The 16,851-nt window shown below is 42.4% G+C and overlaps 1 protein-coding gene across 4 annotated transcripts in view; it reads right to left on the reverse strand.

The window, feature by feature from the left end:
* The window catches only part of ASB11 (ankyrin repeat and SOCS box containing 11), a 49,856-nt gene that overhangs the window by 20,868 nt on the left and 12,137 nt on the right, over positions 1-16,851 (reverse strand). For all 4 annotated transcript variants that reach the window (XM_077480229.1, XM_077480228.1, XM_077480231.1 and 1 more), the window contains one exon: positions 9,063-9,170. In XM_077480229.1, coding sequence (XP_077336355.1) covers positions 9,063-9,170 — 108 coding nt within the window. The remainder of the gene's footprint in view (positions 1-9,062; positions 9,171-16,851) is intronic.

Here is a 16,851-nt window from a genome sequence, read left to right on the forward strand (position 1 = left end):
ATGGTATTTGATTGCCTCTGCGATTTTTTTTTTTTGCGATATAAATGGAAAAAGAGCGAAAATTTTGAAAAAAAAAGATATTTTCTTCTTTTTGTTATAAGAAAAATCGAATAAACTAAATTTTAGTCATACATTGAGGGCAAAATTTATTCAGCCACATGTCTTTAGTAAAAAAAAATGTCAATAAGCGTATATTTTTTGGTTTGCGCAAAAGTTATAGCGTCTACAAACTAGAGTACATTTTCTGGAATTTACACAGCTTTTAATTTATGACTGCCGATCTCATTTCTTGAGGTGCTAAAATGGCAGGGCAGTACAAATCCCCCCCAAATGACCCCATTTTGGAAAGTAGACACCCCAAGGAAATTGCTGATGGGTATGTTGAGCCCATTGAATATTTATTTTTTTTGTCCTAAGGGATTGAATAATGACAAAAAAAAAAAAAAAAAATTTTTTTTACAAAAAGTTGTCACTAAATGATATATTGCTCACACATGCCATGGTTATATGTGAAATGACACCCCAAAATACATTCTGCTGCTTCTCCCGAGTACGGGGATACCACATGTGTGGGACTTTTTGGGAGTCTAGTCGCGCACGGCACCCCGAAAACCAATCACCACCTTCAGGATTTCTAAGGGTGCAAATTTTTGATTTAACTCCTCACTACCTATCACAGTTTCGAAGGCCATAAAATGCCAAAATAGCACAAAACCCCCCCAAATGACCCCATTTTGGAAAGTAGACACCCCAAGCTATTTACCGAGAGGCATGTTGAGTCCATGGAATATTTTATATTTTGCCAAAAGTTGCGGGAATATTACAAACTTTTTTTTTTTTGCACAAAGTTGTCACTAAATGATATATTGCTCACACATGCTATGGGCAGAAGTCAAATTACACCCCAAAATAAATTCTGCTGCTTCTCCCGAGTACGGAGATACCACATGTGGGGGACTTTTTGGGAGCCTAGTTAACTAGCTACCTAGCGACACTAGCGACACTGATGCAGCGTTCAGAAAAATTATCGCTTAGTGACACTGGCAAAAGGGGGTGAAAGGGTTAACTAGCGGAAATCAGGGGGTTAAAACCATTATTGGGTAGTATATCGGGGTACCTAGCGCTATAAAAACCTGGCGGTGAACCTAAAAAAATAACTAGCTACCTAGCGACTGTAGCGACACTAATGCAGCGATCAGAAAAACGATCGCTTAGTGACACTGGCAAAAGGGGGTGAAAGGGTTAACTAGCGGCAATCAGGGGGTTAAAAACATTATTGGGTAGTATATCGGGGTACCTAGCGATATAAAAACCTGGCGGTGAACCTAAAAAAATAACTAGCTACCTAGCGACACATGCAGCGATCAGAAAAATGATCGCTTAGTGACACTGGCAAAAGGGGGTGAAAGGGTTAACTAGCGGCAATCAGGGGGTTAAAAACATTATTGGGTAGTATATCGGGGTACCTAGCGCTATAAAAACCTGGCGGTGAACCTAAAAAAATAACTAGCTACCTAGCGACTGTAGCGACACTAATGCAGCGATCAGAAAAACGATCGCTTAGTGACACTGGCAAAAGGGGGTGAAAGGTTTAACTAGCGGCAATCAGGGGGTTAAAAACATTATTGGGTAGTATATCGGGGTACCTAGCGATATAAAAACCTGGCGGTGAACCTAAAAAAATAACTAGCTACCTAGCGACACTAGCGACACATGCAGCGATCAGAAAAATGATCGCTTAGTGACACTGGCAAAAGGGGGTGAAAGGGTTAACTCTAGGGGCAATCAGGGGGTTAAATCTTTATTGGGGGGTGATAGGGGGCTACCCTGGACCTAACACTAACTGTCCTGACAGTTTTTACTGTCACAACTGACACTGAATGCATTGATCAGTAAAGAAATGATCAATGCAATCAGTGACACTGTGACTGGGGGGGAGGGGGGGCGGGGGGGGGGATCGGGGGGCGATCGGGGGGGGGGGATCGGGGGGGGGTTTGTGTGCCTGTGTGTACCTACATGTCAGTGTAGTGTTCGTGCAGACTTACTTTTACTCTTCTCCTCGTAGTCCGGTCAAAAAGACCGCCCCGAGGAGAATGACATCACTTCCTCCTTCCTGTGTAAACAATACACAGGGGAGGAAGCTTCTCATTGGCCAGGAGCGATCCAGAGGGGGTGGCCGAAAACCAACGGCCATCCCCTCATCACGGAGCGCTCCTGGACCGAATCGGACCGCCGTAACCAGCGGGAGGGGGTCCGATCGGACCCCCCACCCGCTGGAAGGCAATCACGTAGATGTACGTGATTATGCCTGCCTGTGCCATTGTGCTGACGTACAATGGCAATACGGCGGTCCTCAAGTGGTTAATGACTAGGCCCTTTTTTTGCGATATAGCACTGTGCCACTTTAATTGACAATTGCGCGGTCATGCGACACTGTAACTAAACAAAATTGACGTCCTTTTTTCCCCCACAAATAGAGCTTTCTTTTAGTGGTATTTGATCACCTCTGCTGTTTTTATTTTTTGCGCTATAAACAAAAAAAGTGACACTTTTGAAAAAAAAAAAAAAGCTATATTAGCTATATAAGCTGATTGAGAAGAGTATAAAAATAGACAAAAGAAGGCCAAACACATTTTCAGTGCTGCCAAAGCACAGAAAGAGGAAGAAATCTATTTATAAAGGATATAAAACTTTTTTTTTTTTTTTTATTTATTTTTTAGGTACATTAGTGATTGAAAAAAAAAGATACATTGGATCACCAAAATGAAAACTGGGCACAACACGTATGTTGAGAGAGACCAGGATGTAGCAAACTGTTTAAACAATAACTTCTGTTCAGTGTTCTTAGAAATAAATTGTACTAACAATAACAAATTGGGGAATCATATTGGTTCTAGAAATGACGGTTATTTTTTAGGATTAATACAATAAATATTGTTGCGATATCTTCAGTAATCGACCCACTAACAAAGTGTCAAGTGCCTAATTATCAAAAGTTAATGTTAAATTAACCAAATATTATATATCAAATAATCTATAGAAAGTATAAAATATATTGCACTTTCTAGAATATAATCACTACAATGAAAAAGTGCTAAGTGATAGTGCTGAATTTAAAGTAAAAGTGCTAGAAAACCCTCATATTATATTTCTCAATATTAAGGGAATGACAAGGAGGAAATACGCCTCCCTGAAATATTCCACTCTTCTAATGAATATGATTAACTAATATATATATATATATATATATATATATATATATATATATATATATATATATATAAATAAATAAATCAGCACCCTATAAACACCATGAATTCATATATTAATATCCAAAATTAACATTAATATACCAATTATCAAAAGTACTAAATATACTAATTATCAAAAGTTAATATTAATAATATTAACTTTTAATAATTAGGCACTTGACACTTTGTTAGTGGGTCGATTACTGAAGATAGCGCAACACTTTTTTTTGTATTATTCAAATTTTTTTGGGTGGCTGGCCTATTTGGAGTGTTTTACAGCTGTTTTCTTTTTCGGTTTAATTTGAATCTTATTCTGTACTCAATATCCATTTTTGTGCTTGAGTATTTTTGTTTTTTCATTTTTAGGATTGCTGGAGACAGAAGTTATGAGAGGAACTGGCTTGGTTAAAGCTTAATAAAGCAATGGGTCCTGATGATATGCATTCCAGAGTTCTAAGAGAACTTTGATTTAAAAAATCCACTATTGGTCCAACAATTATACCTCAATCTCTAACTGGAGAAGTTCCCCATGACTGGCAGGCACTAATATTGTACCTATCTAAAAGAAAGGCAGCAAGGTACAAGCTGGCAATTACAGTCCAGTGAGTTTAACATCAGCTGTAATTACAAGGCTTCGTTCCCCTGCATCGCTGGACCCTGGGACCGGTAAGTGTCCAATTATTAAAAAAAGTCAGCAACTGCAGTATTTGTAGCTGCGGACTTAATTTTATTTATTTTTTTAAGCAGAACCTCTTTTTGAGATTTGTTGTTTACAAGGTAAAAACTGTTTTGTTTTTTTTTTGCTAGAAAATTACTTAGAACCCCCACACATTTGTCTTTCTAACACCCGCCCAGAGCATAAAATGGCAGTCGTTGCAATACTTTTTGTCACACCCCATTTGCGCAGCGGTCTTAAAAGTGCACTTTTTTTTTGGAAAAAATAAAAATTTTTGAATTAAAAAAATATGACAACAATAAAGTTAGCCCATTTTTTTTTTATTGTGAAAGATAATGTTATGCCGAGTAAATTGATACCCAATGCGTCACGCTTCAAAATAGCACCCACTCACGGAATGGCAACAAACTTTTACCCTTAAAAATCTCCATAGACGTTTAAAAAAAAAATCTACAGTTTGCATGTTTTGAGTTACAGAGGAGGTCTAGGGCTAGAATTATTGCTCTCTCTCTCTCTACCGATCGTGCAGATAGCTCATATGTGTGGTCTGAACACAGTTTTCATATGCGTTCGTTTCTGCATGTGAGCACAGCGGGACGAGGCGCGTTTAAAAAAAAAATAAAAAAATTCTTATTTATTTTACCTTTTATTTTTACACTGTTCTTTAAAAAAAAAAAAAAAAAGTGTCAGCATGACCTCCGATCTCATATTTACACTATGCAATAAAATGCAATTTAAACAAATGGCCCTTTAAGAGCTATGGGCGGAAGTGGGGGCCATCTGGATGGGTGGGGGCCACCTTCCCCTTACTCGTCTCCATACCCAGCAAGGGAGAAGATCAGATCGCCTCCGCCTCTACCAACGGCTCCGGTAAGTAGTGGAGGGCACTGGAACGAGGTGGGCCCTCTCCTGCCGCTGTTAAAAATGATCTTGTGGCAAATTCACCGCAGAGACCACTATTATCAGAAAAAGGACCACCGGCCGAAGAAGAGAATACCGGGGTTATGGCAGCTAGCTGCTGCCATAACAACGATATTCCTCTTCAAAGTTAGGACGTATATCGGCGTCCGACGGTCCATAAGTGGTTAATAAGATACAACGAATCCAGAAATGGCTAACAAAAATGGTGAAAGGGTCGATAAAACATATCGAGAGCAATTTCAGGAACTTCATGGAAAGAAGGGAAAGGAGAGACATGGCTGAAACCTTTAAATACATCAAGAGCATGAAAAAGTTCCGGAGGGCAGTACAGTAGGTGCCAGCGATATTGATAAAAGCGGCGAGGTTGAAACCCTGCGAGCCCCGTCGCAGGAGCCAGCACCGAGCCGGCTCGCATCGGGAAAGGAAAAATGTTTCTTTTCCTTTCCCAATAAGCGACAAGCATTGCTGACATTAAGGCTGGGTTCACACTGGTGAGGGGATCCGAAATTGGATTCCCGCCAATACCAGGCACTGTATTTGGTATGAATCTTAAGGGAGAACTCCATGCCAAATTTTAAATAAAAAACCGGCATGGGTTCCCCCTCCGGAAGCATACCAGGCCCTTAGGTCTGGTAGGGATTTTAAGGGAAAAAATGGCATGCCCCCCCCCCCCCCCCCGAATATCCATACCAGACCCCTATCCGAGCACGCAGCCAGTGATGTGACATCATAAGGGGCGGGGTCACCATGTGACATCACCCAGTGACCCCACCCCTTATACCTATATAAGTCGCCGCACAACGCGTCCCTGCCATTGCGGCCAGAGAGAGCGTTGTGTCAACATCAGAAGGAAGAAAAAGAAGAGAAGACGGAGAAGAAGGTGGCGACAGCCACAGAAGACCTTGCCAACGCTAGTAAAAGAGCTATACGAAGATAGCGGAGGCCTGGCAAGAAGAACCGAAGAGCGGGACAAGACCCTGAAGTCGGAAGAAGACCCCCGGACGGCGGCGACGACAAAGAAGAAAGCCGGGCTCCACTGCTAGTAAAAGAGCAGAAGATAGTGGAGGAGCCTGGCGAGAAGACCCCTGAATACAGCAGAAGACCCCCGGAGCTGTCTAATAAAGTACTTTAAAAACATGTGTTGTGTTTTTTTTTTTATGTACACTTTTTTCCCCAGGTGAATGGGTAGGGGCCCATTGTACCTCATACTCACTCATTCACATAGGATGGGGGGCCGGGATCTGGGGGCCCCTTATTAAAGGGTCTCCTGGATTCCGATAAGCCCCCCGCAGACCCCGACAACCAACGGCCAGAGTTGTCAGGAAGAGGCCCCTGTCCTCATCAACATGGGGACAAGGTGCTTTGGGATTGGGGGCCGCAGGCCACCCCCCTTCCCCCAAAGCACCCACCCCCCCATGTTGAGGGCACGCGGCCTAGTATGGCTCAGGAGGGGGGGTGCTCACTCGTCCCCACCCCCCTTACTGACCGCCCGGGCTGCGTTCTTGGATAGGGGTCTGGTATGGATTTTGGGGGGACCCCACACTTTTTTTTCGGCGTAGGGGGTTCCCCTTAAAATCCCTACCAGACCTAAGGGCCTGGTATGCCCCTGAAGGCATGCAGGTCTCATTGGAGAGGCGACATTGTTGCTGATCTCTCGCGCTCGCTACTATAGGAAAATGTAAAATTTTCCTATTGCAGCCAGCGCGAGAACCATCACGACGGGATTGTGCTGGTTAGAGAAGCCTGTCGCCGGGAACCAGCGCTACAGGATTGTGCTGGAAACACAATATCAGCAGCACCTACTGTATTTCCCCCCCCCCCTCCCGCCACCCTCCGGTGCTTCTACAGACTCACTGCTACGATCGGTGAGTGGAGACAGGATCCGCCAGTCCTGGATGTTGATCATAGAGATTCTTTATGATCGTCGGAGGCCGGGCGTGATGTTATGACATCACGCCCGGCTTCTGCATTTCACAAAAACGTTGCCGCCTTGGCTGGGAAGCGGTGATCGGTTTATTTTATTTTTTTATTTCAGGCTTCCTAGCCTAGTGATGAGATGTGAGGTCTTACTGACTCCATATCTCACTGTAAATAGGAACTGTCATGTCATATTCCTATTACAATGGGATGTTTACATTAATTGTAATAGGAATAAAAGTGATAATTTTTTTTTGTTTTTAAGTGTCAAACTAAAAAAAAAAAATCAAGTATAATTAACAATAAAAAAAATATATATAGATTATATATATATATATATATATATATATATATATATATATATATATATATATATATATATATATATATATATATATATATATATATTTTTTTTTTTTTTTTTTTTATTATTTTTTTTTTTTTTAAAGCGCCCCTGTCCCCATGTGCTCGCATGCAGAAGAACGCATATGTGAGTTTGCGGGTTCTATGTAAATTTTCTAGCAAAAACATTATGATTTTTACATGTAGGAGAGAAATGTCAGAATTGGCCTGGGTGGCAAGTAGTTAAAACTAATCTTAGAAAGTATTATTTTACTGAAAGGGTAGTTGATGCTTGGAATAAACTTCCAGCAGAGGTAGTGAAACAGTAAATGGCTTCAAACATGCTTGGGACAAACCTAAATCTATATTCAGACATAAAAAGTTGACAAAAATAAATAAAACACAAAACATGTATAAAAAAAAAAACCAGACTTGATGGACAACTCTTTTTCTGCCTTTACTTTTCTAGGTTTCTGTAATTTTCTGTGTAATAAGCATCTGTTGTCTGTGGGAACTGAAATTTGCTTAGATTACATAGTGTACATTCTGTAGCAAAGCCACAAACATAAATGCCAGTAATGCTATTTTAATAATTTCGGGAACATAAGTTACTTCAGGTCACAAAGGCAGCTAGGAGACTGGATTTTCCTATATCCATCCATTCATGTCACCAAAATAAGCAATTATGTTCATTGCACCACCTGCAGCTACTCATATTGTTCCTTAAAGTCTAACCAGAAGTGACTGGAGCTCTGCAGTCATAAAATACATGTATGTGCAGTATATCTGCTACCATCCCGTGAAGAACTTTAGTATTAAACCTTCACACAAAAAAAAAGAAAGAAAAGAAAAGAAAAAGGAGTATGAAAACCCAACATTTCACATTCCTGATATGTGCCTGCTGTACCATGTACTAAGTAGGAGAACACATTGTTGTCAGCTCTCTAGCTGAGCTGGGAACTCTGTGTGCTCTCCTCCAATAAATCAGACTTGTCCTGACATGCCCCTGTACAACCTTTCACTGGGAAGATCAGCGTGCTGCTACTTTTCCTCCCCCAGCTCTTATGTAGCTGAGAACAGAGGAATGTGATCACCAGTGGCATCGCTGGGGGGTGGCTTTTGGGGCTATAGCCTCGAATCTGGGGCCCATAGCCCCGAGTCTCTGCAGGGGTCCCTAAGGGGAGGGGAGGTTCTCTGAGGACCCTGATTTTGAGGGGAAGGCTCTGTGGGGACCCTGATGTAAGGAGGAGGCTCTGTGGGCACCCTGATGTAAGGAGGGGGCTCTCTGGGGACCCTGATGTAAGTGGGGGGCTCTCTGGGGACCCTGATGTAAGTGGGGGGCTCTCTGGGGACCCTGATGTAAGTGGGGGGCTCTCTGGGGACCCTGATGTAAGTGGGGGGCTCTCTGGGGACCCTGATGTAAGTGGGGGGCTCTCTGGGGACCCTGATGTAAGTGGGGGGCTCTCTGGGGATATATACACACACGTATATTACTGTATATAAATGTGTATGCCCGCTCAAGTGTATGACTTTCTTTACTATGCTGCTATGGGCTCTAGCGCCAGATCTTTTGTAGACCTGGTGATCACTTTTAAAAAAAAAGGGGGGGGGGTATTTAGGTATTTAATTTAGTTTTTTTGTGGGGGGGTTTTTATAGCTATACACACACATGTATTGCCTTTTATTTCTATTTTAAACTGAATGGGCTGTTTTATAATGGGATGGTTTGCAATCGTTTTAACAAATCATGCTATAAGCTTGGATCATAGACATGTGGTGGGAGCCAATGATCGGTTGGGCTAGTTTTTAAAGGTGCAAGCTCTAAAACCATCATACTAACACAACTCAATAAAATAACCCTTGGAAGTTTACCTAAAATTGTTCCATATTTTGTTCATGCAGCCCCTTTAAGCACAAGAAAGAAACTACAAATGTCATAGTGATCAGAGACTTACCCGAGCTCCATTCTCCAGTAATACTTTGGCACAAGAGACATGGCCACCAAGGCATGCTTCATGAACAGGAGAAACTCGGTCTGTGGTCAGAATGTTCACATTAAAACCCTACAGTGAAAATATATAGACTTATCAACATTCTATCAAGGTTTACAGACCAATAACTGCATAAGATATTGCAAACTTGAAGGGGGGGGGGGGGTGTACTAAAAATGGAGCTCTGAATCTGGTGCAGCTGTGCATAGCCATGCCACTCCAGTTTTAGTAAATCAACAAATCAACTCCATGGTCTTTAAAGCCAAATTCCAGGAAAATCAGTCACTTTATAAAATGTGCTGGCTTACTATGGGTTAAGTCCAATGAGGTGCAAGCCACCTTGTGGACTTCTCGATTTTATTTTTCACTGGCAGTTTAAAAGCACTGGGAGTATAGCGTTCACTATACTCCTTGCGCTCTGACAGTGTAAATAATGCATTTCCATACAACAGCAGTTCTGCCCACCCCTCCCCTCCACTGTCCATTCACAGAAGGCTTTGTATTTTGTATATGGGTTTATATACAGTACAACAAAGAGTTTTGTGAATGGGCAAGAGTTCAGGAGGGGCGAACAGAGCAGCTGCACATGACTCTGCAGCTATGGGAGCTGAGACACAAAAGGTCCAGTATCAAAGTGCCAGATGCCATTAGATGTTCTCCCAGCACTCAGTAAAAGTGTAACATTGTAAACGAATCTGAAATTATAGACTTCAGATTTAATTCACTTTATTAGACTATTAGGCAGCCTTCCTCCACCTATTGAATATAGAGGAACCCTTAAAAATATTTTAATGTCTCAAGGATAGAATTAGTACATCTACTTTTCACAATGGATTAGCATGATTGGTAAGCTGTAAACATAACAATTAATAAACATAAAGAATGTGACGTACTTGGTGTAACGTGACACGTACAGAAGATCATATTATAACTAGTGATGGATGAACTTCTGACGGTACGTTTCACGAACGCGGACCGCGAACACGGCCGATAGTTCGCGAACCGTAACGTTCGCGGCGGGCCCCATTGACTTCAATGACTGAAAAGAACCTTTGTGGACCTAATAGTAACAGCTACTGATTAAACTGACTGTCCCTCACTGCCTCACACACAGCTTCCTGCCTGTCCCTATTTAAACTGACAAAACAGAGGCTGCTGGAACAATAACTTGAATAGCACTTTTGTGGACCTAATAGTAACACCTAACACCTATACCAGTCCTGAAAAGAACTTTTGTGGACCAAATAGCTAGCGATTTGGGTCACTGCAGTCTCTCCCTGCTCCACACAGCAACCTCTCCCTATAGTGACAGAAGAAAGAATGTAAAATGGCCACCGGATCGGGTCTATTTATAAGTTAGGGGGAAAATCCAAGTGTCCATGTGCTGTAATGTCTCAATTGGCTGTCCTGTACCCCATGATGGATGTGTCATCATAGGTCAAAGTTCTTTTACACAGTAAACACAGAAGTCCGCCGGGTGAACAGCGGCAATAGTCTGCCGATCGGGCGGACGGCGAACAGCCGAAATTCGCCGTGAAACGACCGCTGGGCGAACCGTTCGGCCATCCTTAATTATAACACCCTTCTCTTCTAGAAGACAACATTATTCCAAGTAATAATTATGAAATGAATCGAATAATAATAATGATGTACAGAAAATGTAAAAATTGGATTGACCCCTTGCATTGGTGTTGCGTGGAAAATTGCTTCTTTACATTGGTGCTCATTGCGGTGGTCCTTTACATTTGTGGTAGGTGGGAGAAGGACCGCCTTTTAGTGTTGATCAGTAGGAAGACTGGCCCCCCACCTTACAAGATCATTGATGTTAGTGTTGATTGAGAGACAGAAACAGTTCATTGATCAAGGAACCTCTAGCCCCCTCTAGGGTTCCACAAAACCCTGTTTGAGAACAGCTGCTATTAGGCATTGTGGTAGTACCAGGGTTAGAAGAGCAAGCACCAGCTACAGAACCCACACTTCTTCAGGAGAACCTCAAAGCCTAAATCGAGAAAGATGTCTCTTTCTTTCTCTGTCATTGCACGGGTTGAAGCTCCCTTATAATGTGGTTATTAGAGAAGAGGCTTCTATGCTGACAAGTTGCTTCATATTTCACTTAGCTATAAATCACAATTTCTTTTCAGTCATGCGACTGTGATTATTAGATTTCACTGGCTGTCATTTCTGAGAACAGTTGAGATGGCAAATAATGAATGGGAATTGTAGCGATTGGTGATGTGACTACATAGGGTGCCATGCTGGAATTGAAGGTTGTTACAAATAAATAAATAAATAAGTAAATAGATTAATTCATTTGGGGAAAGGGAGGCTAATGACAACTTGTTCTGTATTTTGCTGCAGCAAGTGTCTAAGGTGGTAATCTTGTATAGCAACAGCCACGCCATTGGATTGTGGTCACCCATTCAGGAAACAAGATCTCTGACCAATAAACTTTTAGCTTTCTCTGCAGACAGTGTGAGGATCAAGGTATAAGAATAAAAATGGTTGACAGTATGTTTCTTTAAATGCTTATCTCGTCTGTTTTCAGTTGTTTTAAAGACATCATTCTTAAAGGCCGGATGGGTGCAGTCACGTACACACAAAGAGGAAGCCATGTCGTAAGGGTCAACTGCTGCATCAGCTCTAAAAGCAGAAGACACTTAGAAATTGCCTTTTATAGAAGTTGTTTTGTTTCAACATTTTTAACGCCTGTCTTTTTTTAGTATATAAAAAGAGCTGTGTGATAATAAAGGACCTCAGAGTGAGTGAGTGCGACCGTCTGAGCAGACATACTGAGAACTCTTTCCGTGTCTCCTTGCTTAGATAAGACTCTAATAATAATTGGGAAACGGTAACATAACTTATGAATAGGTGACTTGCAGTAGTCACACCTAACATTTTTGGCGCACGAACAAGGGACTTCGCTAAAGAAACTACAAGAGGCGAACGAACATAAGGACGGAACGAAGAGGTCGGGCACATCAGGAACCACAGACAAAACCTGCGCAGGTAAGAAAAGCTTTATTTTCTTATAAACTCTGTGCTTCTTAGATTTGTGCCCACCCGATCTGTCTGTATTGTTCTTCAGGTAAAACCAACCTCTGTAGTAAGCGAGTCTTGAATTTAATATTTGACTTATGTTACCGTTGTTTCTTGTCTGTCTCCTTGTCATCTGTCTGTTGTGACTGAGATAAGCCCTGTTTGTATGGTGTGAATTGAAACATATATCATCCCAATGGGTAACGGAATGCGCCCTTAACTCGTAAGAGTACTTGGGGGTCCGACACTTAAGTTTGATATACGCTTTTTGATTCATGAGCCTAAAAACGGGTTGAAAGTATAAGTCCTGACTGCCTCGATAAAGCAGGAATAAGAAACGAATGCTGAGAGATTCCATGGTAATGGGAAGGGAATAAGGTCTCCACAAAGTCCGGAGATCTAGTCATATGTGTTTGGCCACCAAAAGGAATGCTTGTATATGTTGTAGCCGTCAGTCTGGTCATAATATTTGTCAGTTGGCTAGCATATAAAGTAATTTGATTTCAGAAATCTCATCCAGGAGAGGTTTTTAGTATTTTGGCACCCTAGGAGGAGAAGGCAACGAGACACTTAGTAAGTGATCCAAACGCCACCTAGGCAGGACTGTCAAAATGGGCCAGACACATGGTAAACCCCAGGAGGAATCTTAGAAATGTTATGCTGTTAAAGACATAATTACAATGTTGTATGGGAAGGACAAGGCACAGGGCACGAATAGGGTTCTCAAGAAATTTGGAATGGATGGAGAAAATGGGCTAAGTGTAGAAGGTTGGGAGAATATAAAGAGAGACAGACAGGGGGAGGTCCTGCAGAACAGATGGGTATCACAAATACAATGTTTAATTAAGGTTTCCAACAGGGCTAAAGAGGAGGGATGGAAGTATTGTCATGAACAGGGTGGATGGGACATGAAGGTCCGACGCAAGAGTCTCCCTTCTGCTCCCGAGGATGGAGTAAAAACGGAAGGTACTCCACCTCCTTATACCACTACCACACCAGGTAGCGAAAGACCAAAACTTTATCCTTCCTTAAGAGGAAGAGGATGGGTATGCCGAGTATGCGGTACCCAGAATACAGACTGGGCACAGGAATGTGTACATTGCGGAGCTCAAAGACCAGAGTCCGTAGCTCCAGTCCACAGTCGGACTAGGGTAATACAAGTAAATAATCCAAATGCGGGTCAAGCAGGACAGCCACCTACAGTGACTCAACAAGTCGTTCTGAGGACATGGGCACCTTGGTCGGCTGACACTCTTATGGCATTAATACAGAATGCTCCTGATCCCGTAGCAAAACCTGCCGCATTCTGTAGATTCGTGACACAATTACTAGACACACATGAAGCAACTTGGCAAGATGGGGAAGATTTGTGTAGACATAAAATGACACTAACAATGTTTAATCAATTTATGAATGAAATAGCTCCACATAGACCACAAGGGGATCCAGCGACAAATCCACCAGGAGTACACCCCCGTCATATAGACTCTAGACTCCTGTTTATTAATCAGTTACGAGAATTTTGCCAAAGGAAACAGCAGGAAAGGGGTTCGACAGCGCCCATAAAACAGGCCCCAGGTCAGACTGTTACAGAATTTTACCTCAACATGGAAAGCATGATGGCTGACGAAGGTCTAGATTTAGCCTTACCCGTCACCATTAGGGCTTTCAATCGACAGTTTATGGAAGGACTAGTACCCCAAATAGGTGACAAACTGAAGGCATGTACTCCCGAATGGAGAGCCATACGGGACAAAGGAACATTGTTGCAGAAAGCACAAGGCATAGAGGCTGATTTAGCAGAAGCTAAACCCAGAAGGACACCGGGAGTTAACACTGTTGCCCGGGTCAATGAAGGAGGGAATTCCTCCCGTAAACCTCTTACCTGTTATTACTGCAACAAGGTGGGACATATAAAAAGAGACTGTAGGAAAAGAATAAAAGACGAACAGGAAGGAAACACGGACAGAGACACGAGGGACTACAGACAGAGGCGTACCAACGATAGGGACGATCTGACCGCATGACTTGCCCCAGTCCTAGCTGAATCAGAGAATAAAATGCTCCACATGTTGATGAAGGTGGAAGGTAAACATATTCCTTGTTTAGTTGACACAGGAGCATCACGCAGCTTATTATCTGATTCAGTAGTCCCTCCACACATGACATCCCGTGACACCATACCCATAAGTGGTTATGACGGTCTTTTGTCCGATGCCCCACTGACTAAACCTTTAAAAGTAAAAATAGGGAATGGCAACCACCTGACACTTGTGTATTGTTGCAATATGTAGATGACCTATTGTTATGTTGTCCGGATAACGATACTTGTTTAAAAGCCACTCTATCATTGTTACAATTCCTGGCTGAAAAAGGGTGCAAAGTGAATAGAACTAAGTTACAGGTATGCCAGAAAAAGGTTGTCTTTTTGGGCCACTGTGTATCCCAGGGTACTCGACACCTCACTGAAGAACGAGTCCAGGCCATAAGACAAATGAATGTCCCACGCAACTTTAAGCAACTTCGTATGTTTCTGGGAATAGTGTCATATTGTAGACAATGGATACCACATGCCAGTTCTCTGATGCAGCCATTATATGATTGCTTGAAAATAGTACCCTATGTACTCACAGAAGCAGGTCATAAGTCTTTTAGCACCTTAAGAAAGTTACTAATTTTGGCACCTGCGATCGGGATCCCTGACTATACCAAAACATTTCATTTGTACATTGCTGAAATCACGGGACACGCAACAGGGGTGTTGACACAACAACACATCAAACAAAGGCCGGTAGCATATTTCTCAGCGGCTCTCTATCCTGTCTCTAGAGGATCACCGTCCTGTGTACGAGCAGTCGCAGCAGTGTCAATTATCATTGACAAATCCTCAGAAATTGTCTTAGACAATCCTGTAGTGGTACATACCACACATGACATACACGCCATCTTGTCACAAGTTCAGCCAAAGCACATATCAATGGCGAGGCAGCTGCGTCTGCAATGCACCTTGCTCCTACCTCCCAATGTTACCTTCCAGCGATGCACTTCCTTTAACTTAGCACAACTTCTACCCTTACAGACAGATTTGACAGGGGGGAGTAATGGTGAAGGCACAGCACAAGAAACTCAGGATTCTGACACACTTTCATTTCATGACATAACATCTGATGAACACGATTGTTTTCAACTTATGGAACAAGAGATCACGGGGTTCCCACATGTCACAGACACACCCATTGCAAATGCAGAACACACACTGTACATAGATGGTAGTAGATTTGCCGATGACAAAGGTAAATATCACACAGGTTATGCTGTGGTAACGGACACACAGGTAATTGAGGCAAAGTCATTACCAGCACACATGTCGGCACAAGAAGCGGAACTAAGGGCCTTAGAAAAAGCCTTAGAACACTTAGAGGGACAAGAAGGGAACATTTACACTGACTCTGCCTATGCTTATGGTGTTGCACATGATTATGGCCACATATGGAAAGCTAGAGGTTACCTTACAGCAGCAGGCACACCTGTTAAACATGGTGAAGGAATCAAAAGAGTCCTGAACAATCTTCAAAAAGTTAGAAGAGTAGCCATTATGAAGATAGCGGCACACACGAGCGCAAAAACAATTGAGGCAAAAGGAAATGCATTTGCAGATTTAACTGCAAAACAAGCAGCTCTAGGGGAAGTAAGCCCTGAGACCTTAGCTACGGTAAAGGTGAGCATCCCAGAACCGACATGGCAGCAGATGAGTAAACTACAGGAGCAAGCAGGAGAGAGCGAGAAAGATAGATGGGTAAAAATGGGAGCAGCACCAGGCCTTGACAATATATGGAGGGAAGGAGGCAGAATATGCCTACCTGCCTCTCTATACCCAGCAATGGCAGCGGCTGTCCACTTGCCCACTCATGTCAGCTCCAATTCTATGTATAGGATTGTAAGCCAAGGATGGCTAGCCCCTGGATTCAGTAGTACTGCAAGGAACTACTGTGCTGCATGCCAAATTTGTCTGTTAAATAACCCAGGACAGAGAGTGAAAACCCCACGTAAACATCAGGTTCGGGCCCAGTATCCCTTTCAGAGACTGCAAATTGACTATATCCAAATGCCTAAGAGCGGCCCATTTGAATTTTGTCTCGTGTGCATCTGCTTATTTTCAGGCTGGCCAGAAAGTTATCCAGTGAAATCAGCTACAGCGAAAGCCACAGCGAAGAAACTGATCACAGAGTTAATACCTAGGTTTGGTCTTCCTGAAACCATAGAATCAGATAGGGGAACACACTTTACAGGAGAAATCATGCAGAATGTAATGGCTATGTTAGGGGTTCAACAAAGTTTCCACACCCCTTACCACCCACAGAGTTCAGGATCAGTAGAAAGAGTAAATGGGACAATAAAGTTAAAAATACAAAAAGCTATGCAAGAGTTAAATAAACCTTGGCCAGAATGTCTGCCTTTAGCTTTGTTCTCCATAAGGTATACTCCAACGGGAAAAACAGGGTTATCCCCATATGAAATACTTTTTGGGAATGCACCCAGACTAGGTTTATACTTTCCACAGAGTATGCAATTGCAATGTGATAGTTTGACTGCATATGTGATACAATTACAACAGCATCTAACTAAGATCCACAAAAGTGTGTATTCTTCTCTTCCAGACCCTAACTCAATAGCAGGTACTCATTCGCTGAGCCCCGGAGATTGGGTCTATGTAAAG

The sequence above is a fragment of the Lithobates pipiens genome, unplaced genomic scaffold (assembly GCF_037356315.1).
Source record: "Lithobates pipiens isolate NorthernLeopardFrog02 unplaced genomic scaffold, aLitPip1_a1.2 Scaffold_16, whole genome shotgun sequence".
Taxonomy (NCBI): Eukaryota; Metazoa; Chordata; class Amphibia; order Anura; family Ranidae; genus Lithobates; species Lithobates pipiens.